This window comes from Protopterus annectens, chromosome 3.part0 (assembly GCF_019279795.1).
Source record: "Protopterus annectens isolate FY-2018-M chromosome 3.part0, PAN1.0, whole genome shotgun sequence".
NCBI classification, from domain to species: domain Eukaryota; kingdom Metazoa; phylum Chordata; order Ceratodontiformes; family Protopteridae; genus Protopterus; species Protopterus annectens.
In genome coordinates, this window is record NC_056731.1 from 1863399399 (window position 1) to 1863420235 (window position 20837).

Consider the following 20837-nt stretch of genomic DNA (forward strand, 5'->3'; position numbering starts at 1 on the left):
ATCCACCTGGGTCCCCAGATCTCTTATTACCTCTTCTGTATTAAGGGGGGCTGCCACCTATGTAGTAATTCGTGGCTGATTTGTTTTTCCCAAACGGGATGACTATGCATTTTTTGGCATTTAGCTTGAGGCCATGACTTTGACACCACTTGTCCATCTCAGTAAGGCCCTTTTGGAGGATGCCCGTGTCAGCCAGAGAGTCAATTATGGCTCCCAGTTTGCAATCATCCCCAACATTTCTGACTGAATACCCTGGAGTGAATGTTTTGACTTCCAAGATGGCTGCACACAGATCAGCTGCTTTATTTCATCTCTCCCATTGTGAAAAAAGAAACTGAAAGATAAGGGCTAATAATGGGGGGAGGGTGGCCTAATGGTTAAGGTGTTTGCCTTACATACACAAAGTTCAGGGTTTGTATCTCGCAAGGGATAATTGGCTAGGCTTAAAAATGGCTCGCAAGGGCAGTTAGCTTAGTACTAATCTATGAACCTATAATCTATATATAATTCTGCCAGTTTTAGTAAACATCAGTTACTGGCTAGTAAGTACACTGCCTGGATGCTAGCAAGGAAGAAATTTAGAGAGTCTGAAAGAAAATCATCTAGAAAAGGTGATGAGATGACATTGACTGGAAAGAATCCTGCAGCTGTTCAGCAAAAAGCAGCTCAAGCTACAGCTTTGGTATGAGAATTGGCTTCCAGTAATTTAGAGGAAAGAATATATCAAATGTTCTCAAAGCTGATGAATGTAAATAAAACATCGGAATATCAACTCAAATGACAAAAGGCTTGAAAAAATGGAAGAAGCCTTAAACTGCTATTCAGATTAATTGATAAAACTGCAAAAATCAGAGGTCAAAATGAAGAAAAAGCTGTCTGAGTGTGAAACTGCTCAAGAAGTGCTGTTTCAAAAAAAATGATAGAGTTAGAGAAAACCTAATATTTTCTGCTGTACCAGAGAAACTGGAAGGAACAGACTAGACATTTTATAAAAGCACTAATAAGTAACTGGTATTCCACAGCAGGATTTGTTAATTGAAAGGGTACATAGTATATGTTCCAAATCTGGCCATGAGAAAGCAGGTAAGACCTGTATTAGTAAAGATGCAATCATACCAGCAGAAAGAGTTGATCCTGACAAAATTGTGACAAAATGGCAATGTATTAAAAATTGGAGTCAGCGTGTTTTTGGAAAATGATTATTCACTGTAAACCAGGCAGGAAGAGAAGCAAATGTATCCCAGCAATCGGAATATTGCGAGGAAGGTGTGAGATTAAAGCTGCTGTATTCAGCCATCTTGAGAATATTTTTTTCCTGGAGAACCAAGTCATTTTGTGAAGCAAAATAGGCTAAGAAGGAAAAACAAATGTTTACCCATCAAAAATTGAGTCATCAAATGGAAGGAGACACTTCTTATTCATCTGATAATGAAACCCATAGGCAGACTTTGCCAGTGAACTTTTTTCCAATCTTCAAAAAAATGCTTGAGACAGAAAACATGGGAATAGATTAGAAGAATTGGGAGTACCTTGGACTTGAACTGGAGTATGGGGAAGGAAGAGGGATATGAACACAGAAGCCCAGCAACACCAAAATTAGTGAATAAATGTGAGACTATAAAGCATCACCCACATTTGTGAAATATGTCTTTATATTAAAAAGTGGCTAAGAAAGACTGGGCTTCTGTTGACTTTATTAAACCTATGAGAGGATTGATAGGCATATACCCCCACTTCATGTCATTAACATTTGAAAGGACAATAAAAGGAAAAATATATAGCTCTAAAACCATTTTTTAAACAGGTCATGATATAGATTTCATGTTGTACAATAAAGCATTTTCAGTGATTTTTGTATGTGATAAAGATACTAAAGTAATAAAGTACTTTTCTCATTTTAGTTTTATTATATGTGGGCATTACAGCATAAAAAAAGAAGAAAGGCGGGACAAAAGCATGTTCAAGTTAATATGCTGTAATCCTGGGCTGTTGGGATGAGGAATGAGGTGTAAAAGTACACTGATTATAATATATGTAAAGTTGAGATGTTTTCTCTTACTTTTGCATAGGTGAATGTCTGGATTAATGCCCTTGGCTTAATCTAATGTGTGTGTGTGTAAACTTATGGCCTTTAAAAATAAGAGAACACTGTGAATGTAATGAAAACTTTCCTTTAACAAATAAATGTTTGCTGTGAGTTGGGAAGTCTGCAGCTGAGAGCAGCTCTATATTCTGTTATGTTTCCATGAAACAGGCTGACTGCAGGTGCAGACAATAAATCTCGAGAGTTCAGGACATTATTTGCTGAGGGAATTGTAAAATTAGAAGGTACAAGGGCAATCAGCTTACTAAAAATAGTTTGAAATTATTAGAAATGAATAAGAACTAGCGCCTTTCCTGGTACCTAAATACCACAATGTGTTTGCTAGTACAGTGAATAATCTGCTTTTATTTAAAGCTAGCCAGTGTACTTTTTCTTAAAGCTAAAGTTAATTGTTTTCTGAAAGCATACAGGCTATTTTTCATATCTGGGAGGGAAATAAAGATAAAGCACGAAGAGACAGCAGTATAATCAAAGTAGGAGCACAGCCACTAACATGCCTTAGCATGGATAACCTTAATTGTAGGTTAGGTAATCTGTGTGGGTATAGCTGTCAGTTTGAAACAACTTTTCCTATCAGGTGGAATAAACTTAAGTTAATAGTTTATGGGTGGGGGTGTTTTGCTTTTTTTTCCTGGGTTTTCATTGAAACAAAAAGTCTTGTAAAATGTGACATAGGTTCAAATGGAGATGACAAGAAACCTGCCAAACGTTAGTGTCCACATGTAATACAAAAGCTAGAAATATATGAGAGCTTTTTAAAATGTCTAATAGATGGGAATAACTACTTATCATAATGGCTAAACTGCCCATATTATTTTGGAATGGGAATGGCCTCACAGATATAGACAAAAAGGGAAAAGTATTGAATTACATTAAGAAATGCAGAGTGCAAATAGCAATGCTAAAGGAGACACATTTGGAAAGAACTGAGCATGTAAATTTGATAAAGAAAGCATTTCAGGGTGGACATACAACAGAATATCAGGGACAAAGTGAACCGTGAGTCCTTCTACTAATTGCTAGAGGAGCTCCATTAGTGTTAGTGAACTTGATTTGCAGTAGCGACAATGTGTCAGGGAGACCTAGAAGGGAAAATATAACAAAAATAGGGTAGATTTTTGAAGAAAGTTATGAAAATATTTGGTATGGAAGATGTGAAATCAATAGTAGGAGTTCTGAGAGAATTTATATCTTATTCCCTAAGGTACAATAACTGGCTAGACTAGACAGACTTGTATTATATTCAGAGCCAATAGCAAAGAAAATAAGGGACTCCGAAATTCAAGGCTATAATCGATATGCAAGTTAAGAAAATTTGGCATTATCTGCAGACAATATCATTCTGTAGGTAGACTACAAATGCATGCCAGTGTAATGCTCATCTGTTGTCAGTTGCCCCTTACTACTGAAAAATTACCACATTGTCTTTTTTTTTCCTCTTCTATCACTACTAGAACCCCTCCAGCAATTAGTATAATTAAAATCCTTTTCCTTGGTCCCTGAAATTCTGCTGAATATCCATTCTGAAATCCTGTCTTTATCAAATTCACATGCTCATTTCTTTCCAAATATGTCTCATGCAACATTGTTATTGGAACTCTGCATCTCTTAATGTAATTCAGCACTCTTTCCTCTCTATCAATACCCATGTACTTGAGAGGGAAAGGTAATAAATGGGAAGAGGCCAAGAAGACATTTGGAGTGCAGTCTAGAGATTGGCTTTCCTGTTGGGGATTGATATCAGGATCTAAGTGAAGAGAAAATGATAGGTGGAATCCTAAATTAAAAGTCTGCTCTGGTAGAGGATAGCTGAACCTAGAACAGAAGCTGCTGGTAAAAAGGGATAATTAGTAGGGCATATAAAATATTGCATAATAAATGTAGGAACCAATCAGAGGAGGTTAGAAAAGACTGGGAAAAGAGTCTGGATAAGTAATCCATAAGGAAACAATGGGAGGACATATGTATGGCTCTCAAATATGCAGTAAAGTCTAGAAGATGAAGGAGTTTTGCTTGGAAGTGTTTGCACAGGTAGTTTTATACCCCAGACAGACTCCAGTGAAATTTTCCTCAGGTAGATGGCAAATGGTATTATGGGGGGAAAGAAGTAGCTGGAAATATATGTTTTGGGAGTGTAATGAGTTCTCAGACTTTAAAAATTCCTTACAAAGTACTCTGAAATATTGGATGAGCAAATAGGTGTAACTAAGGACATAATTTAAGCTGGGATGCAGGATCTGAATTGCCTAGACATAGTAAAGCCCTGTTAAGTTGAATTGTGGTGGCTGCCAGAAAAGCAATTACAAAAAAAATGGAAATCAAAGTCTAAACCAACTGTACTTGATGTATTGAATATTGTAATAGAGATAAAATAACTGGAAATGGAATCTTTAGAAAAGGGTAGGAGCAAATTACATAGAAAAATAGAAATTGTGGGGAACAATGCATGTAGAATAATGTTTTGGTGGAGGTCTGAGGTTTAAGGGAAGGCAAGTATTAAGCTTGATAGTTATACAGAAGAATATATGTAATGGGTAACTGGGAACATGTTAATATGGTTTGTTTTCTTTTATATAAATGTATGTTGGCCTTTGTCTTAAGTTATACTTCAATACAGGTGTTAAAAGTAGTCCAAACATAATTTTTAAATTGGCCAACTTGTTACATACCCCCCCCCAACAAAAAATGTTCCCAATTATTTTTCTTTTCATCATTACACCTCTGCTTCGGATACAGAAATACCTATGCATACATTTCCAAGCAAAAATCCTAAACCTTGTAGACTTGTTTGCATTTTTGTGCGTCATGCAGATGTCCTCCCAATTTTCCTTTACATATTGCCTTTCCATTTTCTCTTGCCAATATTTTTCTAACCTTTTGTGATTCTGGTTCTTATTGTCATCATGCAATATTTTATATGTCCTACTATTTTTGCTTTTTAGCAGCGGTTTCTGATCCAAAATTAATTGAAGACCCAACCAGATATAGTCTTTGACTCCCCTATCCCTTTCTCTTTGCCCATACTCTGATATCATTGCATGGTAAGGAAGTCTGTCTCTAACCATCAATCCAACCTTCACTTGGCCTCCTCCCACTTTTTTAAATTTATCTTCATGGTTATTTGCTCCCGATATCTTTGTTTATTTTCTGTAATAAATTATAGCAACCTTTGGATTATTTTCTGTGCCACTAAGCGCAGTCATATCCTACTGGTAAAATCTCTTTTCTTGTCAGTGCTGGCTTAGTTCATACAACACTTTTCCACCACTTTATATTATTATTCATGGTCATTATCCTCCTTAAGACCCTGCTTCGAAAATCTTATGCTATCCTTATTTTCAACCTCTTCCCATGTCATCAGCATGCCTTTCTATTTTCTTTTATAACTTTTTACTTGTGCTATGTGTATGAGTCTTAATTATGTCACTCTAAAATATTCCTTCAGATCAGGTAATACAAAACTACATTATTTTTGAAAGTGGTATTGTATATCCATCTACCTTGAAAAACAGATGGCTCTTTCTTGTGATCTCAACTTTGTCTTGGAAAAATTCACTGTTCTACATTATGGACAAGCTGATGAGGCTGACTTGAAGTTCTTGACAAGAAAGTCTGCTTAACTCTCATCCCAAATTCATCTAGGAAAGTATCTGAGTTGCAAGCTCTGATAGTGACTCATCCTTTCTCAAGTTTCATAGGGACAGAGTAACTTTAGCATTCCTTCATGTAGGTGATCTCTGAATGTATTTTAAATCAAATCAATCTTCATCTCCCTGTGTTATTTCCAGAATCAAAAAATGAGAGGGGGGGATTCCACATTGACAAAATAAAAGACTTTACAGCTTCTGATCAGCACTTCATTTCATTTGATGGACAAAAAAAAAGACATCCAATGTCAAACAATTTCTAAATAGTTATCCCATTCCATCCATTTTTTTTGTCTCACCATGGTTAGGACATTTTAGAAAGGGGTGGACTCTGTAACTCTCTGGAGACCGCTACCTGGTCACCTGTACACACATTCAGTAAACATAAAATTTACTTATCCTCCAGGGACAGAACAGGATTTACTAGGTCTTTCTTCTAATGGTTCCTAGATTCTTATGCTTACTCCACCTTCCTGGTCAGCTAAGCTTTTGTAGTCATTCCATATAATTGTATGCGACTGCAACAGTGATCCAATGATAAACATAGTACAGTTGAGTAAGTAAACATACCCGTAACAGTATTTGTTGGAACAGAGCATTGCTATAGAACAGTGACCTTACTTCCACCCCTCCCTTTTTTCTTTTTTATTATTTTTTGATCCTTGCTGCATTTTTTTTCTTATCTTTTTGCTTGGATGGGATTTCCCTTTGTCCCTATCTTCCTCGCTGCTAGCACATAATTAACAATATTTTGACCTTGATCCTGTTACTTACATATTACAGCCTCCCCTTTGGTGAGAAGCATGAAGGATCTTAATTTTGCCTCCTCTATGTCTGGTTTTACATCAGCGTGTTCATGTGCTACCCTGGGACATACGGTCAGCATGGAAGGTGCTTAAAAGTGTGTGTAATGACCTAATGTTCAGTTCTTAGCAGGATACATCCCATATGGCCACATGCTACTGTAAGCTATTCCAGCTTCTGCTGTTATGGTAAGTATACTTGCACAGATGTACTCTGTACCCTCCACCCATTCAGGGAACTGCTTTCGTCTCCATGGTTGCTGTACTTTAGGGGAGAGGAACACTATTCACCATCAGTAGCACTGGGTGCGCCAAGTATGTTTTCTGTATTGGGAGTACATTCCAGAGCATCTTTGTAGAAGTGAAGCCTTTAAGCCAGAAATTTTACTTAATGCTACAGTCACCTTATCTGGGAAATGTGAAACTTTATTTTGCTTGGACTAATCTTGCTACCGAATTCATTCTCGCAAGCAAATTCAGTAAAGTTAATACAGTGATTATGATATAAATTCCTTTTAAAATCTGTACTATTAAGCACAACCTATTACCTGGGAAACTGTATGGGTGCAATGGTGTCAGTATATACTTTTACTTCATTCTCAGTGGTGACTTTGGAATTAGAACATTATAGTAGGTTGGTGTTGTGACATTGTCCCCAGGTGCGCATGTAGGGGGCTTTACTCCCTTCATAAAATGTTTTGTTTGCTTTGTGACTTCAGCTGATTTTCTATTAAGAAAATCTGCTTTCAATGCAGATTTCTTAAGGAATCAGTATTTAACTAATTAGGTTTGAGATGCCTGCCCTGCTATGACTTTTTAAGTCTTGCCACCCCTTGTTGCTTTTATGTACTTGCATACATTTTAATTGTGAGCTCTGCTGAAACAGTAGTTTTACCCTTGAACTAATATCAGCAGCCTGTGGACACTGGATGTTGGGTGAGCAAGATGATAATAATATAATAATCATAACAATAGTAATAAATAAATTGTGTTAGGTAGGCACACTGCACAAAGTTTCTTTTTAAGGGCAAAACAGGAACAATGTCTATTTAAGTGAGTTGCTCTCAGTCACACAGAATCGAACCCAGGACTGCTGCATAGCAGTACATTATCTTAAACCTTTGTGCCAGATCACCTAGTTATTGGGGAGGGTGGAAACTGGAGTGCAGACTGATAACAGGGCTTGCTGTGGTGTATGCTAACCTTCCTCCATTGTAGATACTTACTTGCATGAACATGAACGCATGCATCCACTGAAGTTGCCTGGCTTCACTGCAGAATTTGGCAGAATAGAAGGGCTCTGAAGCAAGTCAGTTTTTCTGCTGTGGCTGCAGAGAAAGCTCTGTTGTCCTTCCATTATTTTAATGATGGAAGCAATTCCCATATGGGAACCAGTAATACACAATGCAAAAATAAAGGCAGATGTCAGCAGGAGTAGAGGGGCAATGTGTGAATGAGTCTGTGAAGGCCAAGAGGAGGGTAAAAATTTGGTATGAGATGGTTATGACTGGCTTAGCAATAATTTGTCTGTATGGACCAGTGTGTTGGAGAAGCCAGAAAAAATATATACTAACGCATTGCTACCAGAAGTTGCAAGCAAGTGTAAATCCTCTGCCCCCCACGTCATGGTAGATTTGCACAACCTCTCATATGAACATTACCAAATGAAAATATTCGCAAGCCATTCAGTTCCAAAACTACCATCTTTTAATAAACAGTTTAATTAGTTACAGATTTTAGACCAGTTACTTGAACTTTGTAACTTCTGGTCTTGTATATTTTCCTTGTTTGGATGGCCGATGCACATAACGGACACATACTTGATGAATTTCGTAATATATCAGTGCATGTAATTTGCATTCCAACAGCCGATTCCTTATTTATTGGCTTTTTGCTTTCCTTCTCTACAGTTTGTTTTAGATGAAAAGATTTTTGTTGAAGCTCACTAAAAGGCATTAAAAGGGATGAGGCAAACGCATTTTAAAGACAGTCTGGCTTCATAGTACTCCCATAACTGTAGAGGAGTGTGATTGCTGTAACCCCACAGTTAGGCCATCTGGGACTGGCTAGCTACTCTGTCAGGTCTTTAACCACCAAGATTTGCATCAGTTTCTGTATTCATGATGATACAATACTCATGCTGTAGTTAAAACCACAGCATAGCTTTTTCATCATGTGGAGCAAATTAACTACACCAGCATATTTATTTTTCTTTAATACTTTTGATTTCACATTGTTCCTTGATTTCTTTGTCTTCATGTCTGTGATCATACTTTATACTGTATGGTACGTGTGACTTTTTAAATATAACCATCTGTGGCTAAGCTTTTTTTGTTTTTTTTTTTTGTACATATTCTCATAACTCATCATCCAATTTGTGCTCTTACAGGAAAGCATGGAATTAGTGTACAGCAAGTCCAAACCAGTAGCTGTAACTGGCATGGCTTTCCCAACTGGTGATGTCAACAATTTTGTCGTTGGCAGTGAGGAAGGCATAGTATATACTGCATGTCGACATGGCAGGTAAGTAGCTGTGATCTGTTCAGTAATCATTGAGTATTTTAAAGATGCATGACTCATGTTGGAATTATATTCAATGAGAAATGAGCGGTATGACTTAAGCTGCAGCCATTCTATTAAACACATTTATGTTATGTTTATAGATACTAAAAAAATGTAAAACATCATGCAGTTTTAATTTGAGTGACATATGATCCATGGGAACAGAACAGCTTCCGATGCTATTTGCAGTAGTAGCTGTATGTATCTGAGCATGGGCTGCGATTTACAGGCAAGCATGTTACGCTTGTGCAGTGCTCAATGTCAATGATCCTGTAGTGAGCCACAGCCGATTAACTGCTCAGGTATGTTTCAGAGCTTCTGTAGCACTGAGTGTGATTTAAAAACTGCATAGTAAGTTAGTGGGAGCCACCTTACAGGGATTAGTAACATGAGGCAGGTACTTTGAGGGAGCAGCAGTATCAAAGTGTGTGTCATCAGAGTGTCTGACATCACTGGAAAGGCAAGCAGGAGTGACCATGCATGCCAGAGGATACATGCACTCATGCATGCAGTGAAGCCCTGTCCTCTGCCCCTCATTCAGTGACATACGAAGGAGGGAGGGCAGGCACACCAAACTGCTAACATACATCATATAAATGTGAAGGAAAGAAGAAGATGGCATAGTTTGAAATGGAGGAATAGCAAGCAGAGGAAAACATGCAAAGGCAACCATAAGGAATGACAGGTTGGGAGGAGAAGGGCATAAGTTTTTGGTGGTAATGACTTGCATTTTTTTTTACATAAGATGAAATGTAGGTGGGGAAGGTGGTGAGGAATGGTTGTAGGAGCGGGTAAAGGGAGAATAGAAGGCTGCAGGGGCAGACAGATGTGCACAAAACACAGACAGGAGTAGTATTGACACAAAAGGTGGAGACAGCAGTCAGTGGACATGGACAGAAGTGGGGTGCACGACTACTTTTGAGGAGGATTTGGAAACAGGGAATGACTTGTTACACAGGGAAGTACCTAGATAAAGGAGACAAGGTGGGTTACACTGTGGATATCAGACAGGCCTATAGGCCAGTCCATACAGAATTCAGTCACCACTGTGGCTGACATCTTGGTTAGGGCCTGCTGGTAACACAACTTGACCACTCACTAGAAGGTGTTCCATGATGGTGAGGTGGGTATCCAGCTGTCAGCACACCTTAAATGATACCACTCTCTGACCTTCCACTGGGAGACCACAGGGAACCCCTCTGACCCATTATCAGAACATAAGCCACTGTACCCTCCTGAGGCAACCAATGAGCCTTCAGTGGGCTGACATCCAACCCTCTGCTGTTGGGCAGTTCTCCTGACCTCTTAGGCATTGACAGGCTGTGATTACTGCTGCCACTGATATGCTGCTATAATAACTACTTCCCCACAAAGAAGAGAAAAAAACACATTAGTACACATGTATTTACTTCAAAATCAGCTGCTCAGTGCAGTACTGTAGACAACATATGCACTTTGCTTCTGGGGGGAGCACTTTTGCCTTCTGTGACATCCAGCATTGGTGGCTTTCTGGTGCTTGGCTGCTGTAAAACAAGCTAAGAAAAGATCAGTGCATAACGGGGAAAAAGGGGGATCAGTACTTAACTCTAACCTGCATCCTATCCTCACTGTGTAAGCAGGTCAAATTGGTGCCATCATGGGAAACTGTTACACACCGCTAACAAGAGCAAGCAATTTCAGTGTCAGTGCTCAGTGTCCTGACATGCTGTTGTCAGGTATTCACATTGTGTAATGGGTCATTGGATTTACCCAAAAGGTGCTCCTGAAAGTCCTTATGGATGATGAACAAGAAAATGTTACTATCCTTAGGATATCTGCCAGGAGCCTTGCCGTTCCCAGCACCCAGAAAGCCATGTTTAGCCACACATGTTCACTTGAACAGAATGGTAGCCCAATGCTACCTGGATGTACATCCAGATATTATGTGATGTGCATTGTAATGCAGCAGTATGGGGCTACAGAAAGTCTCCATAGTGCAGAGCCACGGTGCTATGGGCTTCACAGGCCCTGCATACAAACATAGTGTGTATGTGTTCCTAGCCTAAAGGTGAGAAGGGTAGAGTCACTAGGTGTGGTTAGCACATTGCATTAAAGCAGTAGTTCAGAAGCAACCACACTAAATAATTATTAGCATAGTATAAATTAGTGAGACTGTATTATGTGAGACCATATTAACACAAGCAAGTATGTAACTGAGAATTTACTTAAAAAGACATTGTAATTTTTTGATAGGCACACTCAAGAAAGAAAAGGCGCATGGTAATTTATGCCCACATTTCACCTAACACCTTTGGTGGATAGCAAAACAGAGATGCAGCAGCAGTATATGTTATTGTGGGAACCTGCAACAGTGCCAAGACACTGCGGGTTCAACTTTGGGGGTGGGAGTTACCAGAAGCATGGCAATGCACATGGTGGGGTGGATAAGGTGTGCAGAACAGTATAGAGGTTTGGTATGCTTTAGCAGGAAGATGTTTCATAACGTGTCCTTTTCCGCAATTTGTGTAGGAAAGAGGAGATGATAATAGCTCAACAATGGACGGGAAAATAGCTGCTGTCTGGGGGCAGGGGTGCAGGACATGAACACATTGGACATCTACAGACAGCCATGTACACTCACATACTGACCATCATAGACAACCCACAGATATAAATATCTTGCATTGGGTCCCTGAGAGAAGAAACAACTGAAAAATCTCACCACAGAGGAGTCTAAGGCATATCTTCATGGCATGTGTATCCTGGCCAAAGGTAATACAGACAAGGTTTGTCAGAACCAGGTGTGGTAAAAAGTGATGCAAGACATCTCTGCAGTGGGGTAGACATAATAGGACTTTACAACAGGTGCATTGACATATCTGCCGTATGATATTGTGTGCCAGGAACAAGGCGTACACAGGAGGTGGCTCAGTAACACTAAAGTAGCTCACAGATGTGGAGGGAATTCCTGCTTGCCTTGTTTGGGGGAAGAAGAGAGGACCCTCATACCTTGTGACGGCTTGGATGTGTGAACTAGGATAGCAGTGACCACACGTGTCTGTACAAATTCACCAAATTAGTACATAGCTTTTACATTACCATATTGTACAATCACTGCATGTGAGGCAGGGTTTATTTAACAAGAGGCTTCTGTATCTGTCCTCTAGGTACAGCTTGCAACTGCAACATTCTGCAGAACAATGTATGCATGTGTCCATATGCTTTTCACAGATTGATCCCACTGTCACTATGGCTGCCATGGTGGGGTGTTTGACATATTTTTTTTTCATTGCTGCAATAGGTATCTTATTATGCTTTCTCAGGTTCTAATGATAGAGGGTGCAGCACAGTGGAAAAGCACATGCCTGGTGTCAACTGGTCACCTGTAGCTAGCAGTGATGCAAACTGTAGATGGCACAATCTGATGACAGAGTGGCACTGTCAAAATAGATTAATGCATGAGGGCTCACACACATATTCACCATATATGAGGAGCTTGTAGAGGGATGAGCCAAGACTCCAGCCTCACCATTGTTGGTCAAATGACCTGTAACAGTGTTTCTCACCTTGATTACATAAGTCCCCAGCTCACACAGTGTCAGTGAGCTGCAGTGCCTCTTACATGCATGTATAACCTGTAGGGAAGAGGCATGATGGTCTGTGGTGCCACCAAGACACCAGGTCTGTCCCTGACCTGGGTACAACACTTGGCATTAATCAGTGGATGTGCAGACAGCTGCTAATTACATTATTGTGGAGATAGTGAGTGTGCTGCATGATGCAATGCTGTACTACATAATGACAATGTAGATACATGGAGCAGATTTAGGTACATGGAGCAGATGGTGCTGTATTGGCTTCATGATGCAATGCTGTGTTGCAGTGTGACATGGAATTTAGGTTCAGGGAGCAGATGGTGCTGCATAGACTGCATGATGCAATGCTGTGCTGCTCCGTGACAGGGGAGTGTGGGTACAGGGAGCAGAAGCTGCATATAGACTGCATGATGCAGTGCTCTGCTGCACAGTGACACAGTGTAAGTTCAGGGAGCAGATAGTGCTGCATGGTGTTCATAGGTGTGTACTAGGCTAATGCCCTGGAGCCTTTACAAGCCTAGCCCATAGTAGTGCCTCTATCAAATAGACCCACTGGAGTAATCCTCGGGGTGAACTTTCTATTTCCCATCCGCTCATCAAGATCTCTCTTGAAGAGGGCCAGTGAGGTGCTCTGCTTGACATGTATGGGAAGTCTATTCCATAGCTTGGGCAGTCTTTGGATTATGAACCTGTCCCTCCAGCATGTTCTGTTGATTATGGTAATGAGGTTGACATCTCTGGAGTGTGTGGTGTGGAGGGATTGGGGTTTCTTTAGATGTAGCATTTCTAATGGAGCTGGATCAGACATGGCTTTGTAAGTCAAGTAGAGATCACCTCTTAGTAGACTATATGAGACAGAGAATAGCTGGAGTTTTTTGAGTCTGTCCATGTGTGACGTGTTTAAGGCCAAGGGTCCTCTTCATGAGGTACTTTTGTGGCCTTTCCAGCTGGTGCATGTGTCTAGTAAGGTACATGCCAATTGGAGCATTATACTCTCTGACTGGCCTACTGAAGGAAGAGTAGAGAGAGATGATGACCTCTTTCTTTCTGGATGCAAAACCCTTGGTAATGAGATGTGCCACATAGAAGGACTTTCTGACCACAGTGACAATGTGGTGGTTGAAGAAGAGGTTGCTGTCAACCTGTGTGCCCAGATCTCTTATAACGTCTTTAGTGTGCTGCCATTAATGTGGTAATTAGTGGGAACATAGTTTTTCCCAAAGGAGATGATGAATTTTGTGGCATTAAGCTTAAGGCCATGGTTTCGACACCAGTCATTTGTCTCAGTGAGGCCTTTCTGTAGGATGTCTACATCACTTGGGGAGTTAATAATGGCTCTCAGCTTGCAGTCTTCTATGAACGTGGTCAGCCAGAGTCCCTCCATGTTGGCCTGGACTTTTGAAAAGTAGATGCCAAACAGGAGAGGACCCAGGACCGATCCCTGTGGGACTCCACTCGTGACTGGTCGGCAGTCTGACTTGGAGTCCGCTACGTTTGCACTGTGGGTTCTATCTGTGAGCCAGTTTGCAACCCACCTAGTGATATGGGGTTGATGCCTAGTTTGGTGAGTTTATCAATAATTCCTGAGTGGGGAATGGTATGAATGGCCTTGGCCAGATCGAGGTAGGCTGTATGAACTGCCTTCCCCTCATTCACAGCTCTGGTGACTGACTCAAAGAAGTCAACCAGGTTGAGCAGGCATGATCTACCTTTCACATAACCAAATTGCATGGGATCTAAAGTTTGGAGATTCCCTATATCCTTGTTAATTAGGTCCATGATGATGCACTCCATAACCTTACATATCAGACTTAGGCTAATGAGGCGATAATTCCCAGGGTCTGTAGTCTCTCCCCCTTTATGGAGAGGGATGATTATAGCAGTGCATCATTCGGTAGGGACAAAGCCTCTGGTGAGGCTGTGATTGAACAGGGCACACAGATGTGGCGCCAGTTCACTTTGTAGTTCATGTAGAATACATCCATGGATATTGTCAGGTCCCATGAAAGCTGTATTCTTGGCCTTGGACAATGCAGCTTTAACCTGTGCTGCAAGTAATGCTGGGTGTCTGGCATTCTTCCAGTATTGTCATTGGTCCTTTAGGGGGGATAAAGGGGTAAAGTTGGCACTGAATCTGTTGGCCAGAATGTTAGCAATATCTTTTGGCTCAGTATAGGAGGTACCATTGTGCAGTAACTCAGAGCAAACATGGGTATTGCCATGGAGATTTTTGATACAACTATAGAGGGCTCTGTGGTTGCTTTTAGTGTCTTATGCAATTCTGCCTTCATAGCTGCCTTTTGAAGTTTTGATGGGGGATCTCAACTTTTGGTTGAGGCTAATAAGGGAGTCTTTCCAGTCTTGGAACTTCACCTTTTTTTCTGCAAAAGTTTCTTCCTTCTGTTGTAGAGTTTATTAATGGCAGGGGGACCACCAGATTGGCTTCCTTCTTTTGGAGAAGAGTATCTTAGTTCTGTTTGGTATGGCTAGTTCCATGCATTTATGTATGTGTTCGTACAGTGCATTGGTGTATGATTCGGCAGTCATGCATCTATTTTCCATTGACATGGGTGCCATGATGTTAGCCACCTCTGTTTTTAGGAGCCCAAAGTCAGCTTTGGAGAAGTTTTTCATGGTGGTTACCTTTGCAGTGAGTGTGGGTGAGATGTGGATTTCCATAGTGATTAGTCTGTGGTCGGATCTAACCAGGGAGGAATTGCTTATTGGTGTAGAGCAATGGTTGCCCATGTTAGTAATAACTAGGTCAAGGATGTTGCTTCCTCTAGTGGGGGTAAGAATGAGCTGGTCGAGGGCATTGGAATTGATGAATTCCAGGAAGCATTGGGATAGTGTATTGGTGCATGAGTAGTTTTCCCAGTTGATGGAGGGGTAGTTGAAGTCACATAGTATGAGAGTGTTGGGTTGGACCCTAATAGTTTCCAGGGTGCTTAGAAACATGGAGTGAGATTCTTGGGACATGGTTGGGGACCTATAGTAGGCTACGACCTGAATCGCCATATTACCCAATGTGTAATATTGTGCTGCATAGTGACATGAAGTCTGGATACAAGTAGCAGATGGTGCTGAATAGGCTTCATGATGCAATGCTGTGGTGTGCAATGACATGGAGTGCAGGTTGAGGGAGCAGATAGTGTTGCTGTGGTCACTGATGGTTGAATCAGACGGTGTGTCCATGAAGCAGATGATAACCTTCTTCAACCTGTTTTTGCAGCTTATGCTTTCTGTGGCCTTGAAAGGGTCAGGATGACAACTGACTGGTCACAGAACGTAACCAGATAAAGCAAGACTTTCCTGAGACAACTCACTGTCAACTCTGGCTACAGAAGCTACAACTCCTGGCTTTGGCTGGTCTTGCATTCATGACCATTAATGATCCTTAAGTTTTATACCTGGGACACCTCATAGGACTGCACACTCTTGCTCTGCTACTTTTATGCCATCAGTATCCCCTATGGACAGATGTAGTGCCATGCACACTCTTGGCTCCTGGGTCATCAATACCATACAGCTGTTGACTGCTGATGTGAGAGGGACCATCAGGGTGAACAGCACACACACACACACACACACACACACACACACACACACACACACACACACACACACACACTGCTGTAAATTTATGCCATCACTGCCATGGACTATATCAAGACTCCTTCCGAGACTATAGGCCATCACAGAATACATGGCCAATCCTTGACATGGCTTCACCCTACCACTGAAATGTGATCCTTGACTCATCACAACCTGCTACCTACCAGATTCTTTGGTTACCATGTCCACCTCCCATGACCGTGGCACATATGATAGCATTGTTGTCACCTGTCACCATTTCTCCCACCTGTTGATGATTACTGTGCCTTGCCCACTTGGTAAATTGTGTGGGTAAGCTAATGACTGCTGCACAACTTGACCTGTCCTGAGCACAGTTTTGTATAAACTGCATTGGTGTGTGTGTGTGTGTGTGTGGTGAAACATAAATCATATTCTGTGTGGCCTGGATCATGGCCTGTAGTTGTGGAGAAGACACCATCTCTTTTTCAGAGCCATAATGTATTATTGCAGTCAGCTGTGCCTCACACAGGGGTACCACTGTCATCTGTTCAGCCTTTGTTTGTCTTGCTCTGTAGTTTGTTCTCCTACAAGCATGGTGGCCCCTGCTGTTATAGGTACTTGCATACAGCTCGTTTATGCATCATGGAGCACATAATTATTTAGCTCCAGTTGTTTAGTGTATACTAGAGTGTTTCACCCGACACCTAACAGCAGAGACATGCCTTTAGTTGGCCAAAAAAATGTTTAACCATATTTAGTGTTCCTGTACATGTAGTATACTCCATCTCTGCAATGGTCTGGGTGTTGAAGAATGGAGCTATCAGACACTGTTCCAGTGCGCATATATCCATAATCGCCAGCAGTGATGCTGTTGTATGTGGCCTGTTACCTCCTTGCTTGGTGACTGTATATAATCACCTCTGTGTCATTCTGCTTGTGCAGCTGCCACCTACATGACCCTATGGGACATACCCATGAACAAATCATTGCTGTAGGTGTGACATTCCATATATGTGAATCAGAGGTACAGCCTAGGTGGCCCACAAACGTTATAGATGATACCCTCTGATGTACTATCAACCTGGTGGAGTCTTGATGACAATGCATCTGCAATCAGTGCCTCTGAAAACCTCTGGGAAGGGTACTGTGGTGGACATGTGGACAATACTGGCTGTGTCCTCTGCAGTCCTTGGGAACCATATGTTGAGAAACTGGGGTAGGATACAAGAGGCTGCTGCCTGCAAAAGTCCTAGCATGTCTACCATAGGTCACAGAAAGGTCCATGTAACTATTTTTTTAAAGCTGCACATATCTTTGTTTTTACTCGAATGGGCAGTCCATGCATTCCCCTTTATTTTGCTTGTGGAAGACACAGTTCAAGCTCATTTATGGTTTCCTTATTGACATGGAAGCAGGCCATGATCTACTGTGCTATGAGCAGCCTCAGTAGATCACCATGTTGCACTACTCCCCTTTTCAGTAGATCACCATGTTGCTCTACTCCCCTTTTCAGTAGATCACCATGTTGCTCTACTCCCCTTTTCAGTATATCACCATGTTGCTGTACTCCACTTTTCAGTAGATCACCATGTTGCACTTCTCCCCTTTTCAGTGGATCACCATGTTGCCCGACTCCCCGTTTCAGTAGATCACCATGTTGCACGACTCCCCGTTTCAGTAGATCATGTTGCACTACTCCCCTTTTCAGTAGATCACCATGTTGCACTACTCCCCTTTTCAGTGGATCACCATGTTGCACGACTCCCCGTTTCAGTAGATCACCATGTTGCACGACTCCCCGTTTCAGTAGATCATCATGTTGCACTACTCCCCTTTTCAGTAGATCACCATGTTGCACTACTCTCCTTTTCAGTAGATCACCATGTTGCACTACTCCCCTTTTCAGTAGATCACCATGTTGCACTACTCCCCTTTGATGCTGGAAGATCAGAGAGTTGTGGGCAGTATTCCCACATACGGTAGTCTGTCTGTTCCAGGACTGACACTGCAGTACAGCATAAGAGGGTGCTGCACTTCTGAGCATGCAGTCCTTCAAATGAGATGTTAAACTGATATCTGGTCATTACTCAGGTGGACATAAGAGATCCCACAACACTTATTGAAGAGAGTAAGGGTTGTTTTATACATCATAATACTATCACACATTTACCAAATTTACACTTCCATATTCACAATATTTACACTGTTTCATATTAATATTTGCATTTCATATTGTCAGTCGCAGTGTCGTCATATTAAGTTTTCCTTATTTATTTATTTTTTTCCCTCCCCTCTTTTTCTCCATACTTTCCTTTCATAGCCATTTTTTTATTTCAGCCAACACACGTTCTTCTCTTTTTATTAAACAATAATTCTTAACCTGTTCTTTTCCATATTACCCATAATGCTGCAAACTAAATTTTTCCCATTTGTCAGTTTTATATTTCATTCTTTCTCATTCTTACCATACAGTATCAAATCCATATTTATATTTCTGAATCCTACTGATTTACACTAATTTTTAAGCTTTCTACAAAACATTTCATTCTATTAGCGTACCGAAACAATGTTTTGGTTCTTCTTCCTCATTGTGTGTGTGTGTGTGTGTGTGTGTGTGTGTGTGTGTGTGTGTGTGAGAGAGAGAGAGAAGGAGCAGTGAGATTGAGGGAGCCGTTGTTTTACACTCGCTAAGCAGCGCTTTTGCTGTTTAAGAAGTATAAAATAAAACTGAAGTGTGTGCATGTATGTTTCTGTCTGTATGTAAATAAATGCATGCATGAAAGTAAGAGTCTGTATGCGTGTGTTTCTGTCTGCATGCGTGAGTGATTGCATGCATGAAAGCAAAAGACTGTGTGTTTGTGTGCATGCGTACATGTGCGAGAGAGAAAAAGAACGATCTTGTGAGTAAATGTGTGCATAAATGCAAGTGTGTGTGTGTGTGTGTGTGTGTGTGTGTGTGTGTGTGTGTGTGTGTGTGTGTGTGTGTGTGTGTGTGTGAGTGATCCCTGGTAGCAGCAGCAATGATGTTTGCAGACCTCTGGACCATATCACTCAACCGGCTTGCACAATAAATCTGAACAGGACTCCTCTGAACCTGTTACCATTAATTGGAGCTTTTCATTAACCGATAAATCTCTTGAACAAGAGCTTTTTGCTGTAACATTCTTGTCATCTGACTTAACATCAGGTCTCCAAAAGAAGTAAAACCATCCATTGTACCAGAGTCCAGAGACCATCTAACCATTTCAGAATAGATTTAGAACCATCGGTTTTGCGTTTTCCCCTAAAGTGTCTTTTAATACTCCTAGTGCTAGCTTCAACTTGTACATTACAAAAGACAAACTTCCATAGAAAATTACACCAAGGAAAAGCCCTGCTCTGACGATCATCATCATGATCGCAGTTATACTTTTTTTTTTTTTTTTTTTTTAACTTTTTACATTTTAAATAAGAATTAAGTTCAGCAATAGACCATTCATATTTCTTAAACAGGAACTAAAACGGGAGAATTAATAAATTTCTCTTAGACACTGCTTTTCAACCAATGCAGCTTGGAAATGCACCAGTCTGTCATAATAATTGTCTATCAAAACTTTAACAAACAAAAAACAGAAGCTGTCTCTTGAATTTTATACCAACTGGGCATCAAAACAGAATCAGAGGTGCCTCTCCCAGATATGACAGTATTTCCCTAATGCTTCAGTGTTGTTTCTCTTTCTCATAAGAGTTCAAATATCCTAATGTCCAAATGGAGGTTAAAACCTATTTATATTAAATGTAAACTGCCCAAGTGCTTTCTCAGTGCTGCTTGATGTATCATTGGGTAGTTTTACAGGACTTCTGTCCTCTTTGTTACACCCTATACAAAACAAAATATATCAGCTTTGTTGGCTGATAGAATGTCAGTCAACTGCAGCAAACTCATTGAAGTGGAAACAATGTCTGAATTTATTGATCTCCAGTAAAAAACATCATAAAAGAAAGCCAAAAGTTTTTCACTGAGTTGTAAATCCATACCTTTTGCACAGATAAAAAACACAAAACACCAACAAATTAAACATTGAGGAAGTAGAATATTCTTTTTACATTAATAGTGGCAAACAACAAAACACAGATTAGTTTTGTTTAAATGGTTTCTCAGTCTGTACAGAGCAAAAAATATATGGACAAAGCCGCAAATCATGTTGGGCAAAGGACCAAAAATAGGGGCACTTTTTAAATATTGCTCTTACAAACTTAGAAAGTTGACAGAATAACAGGTTTTGCATTAGCATGACTTTTTTCTGAATATGAAGTCTGAAACTCAATTGCCTGGCATTATTTACTGACTTCAGTCCTCAAAGTTTTGTAGAGATTAATCAGAAAAACACAATTTTATGAGAAATGGACCAAAAATATGAGGCAAAAATCTGGACATTCTGCCAAACTCTGTACAGCTGAGACGTATTCTGGAAAGAGCAAAACAATTTTAAATTTCAGAATTTAAATATTGCTCTTATAAACTTAGAAAGCCAATAAGGTTGCCATTAGGTTTACGTACCTTTTGACCACCGTAGATCAATGTTATGCT

General features: G+C 40.5%; 1 protein-coding gene across 1 annotated transcript in view; it reads left to right on the forward strand.

Moving 5' to 3' along the window:
• Nucleotides 1–20837, forward strand: part of LOC122797218 (cytoplasmic dynein 1 intermediate chain 1-like) — a 672499-nt gene that overhangs the window by 286370 nt on the left and 365292 nt on the right. Inside the window, exon 4 of the mRNA XM_044066050.1 lies at nucleotides 8944–9077. Within this exon, the coding sequence (XP_043921985.1) occupies nucleotides 8944–9077 (134 nt within the window). The remainder of the gene's footprint in view (nucleotides 1–8943; nucleotides 9078–20837) is intronic.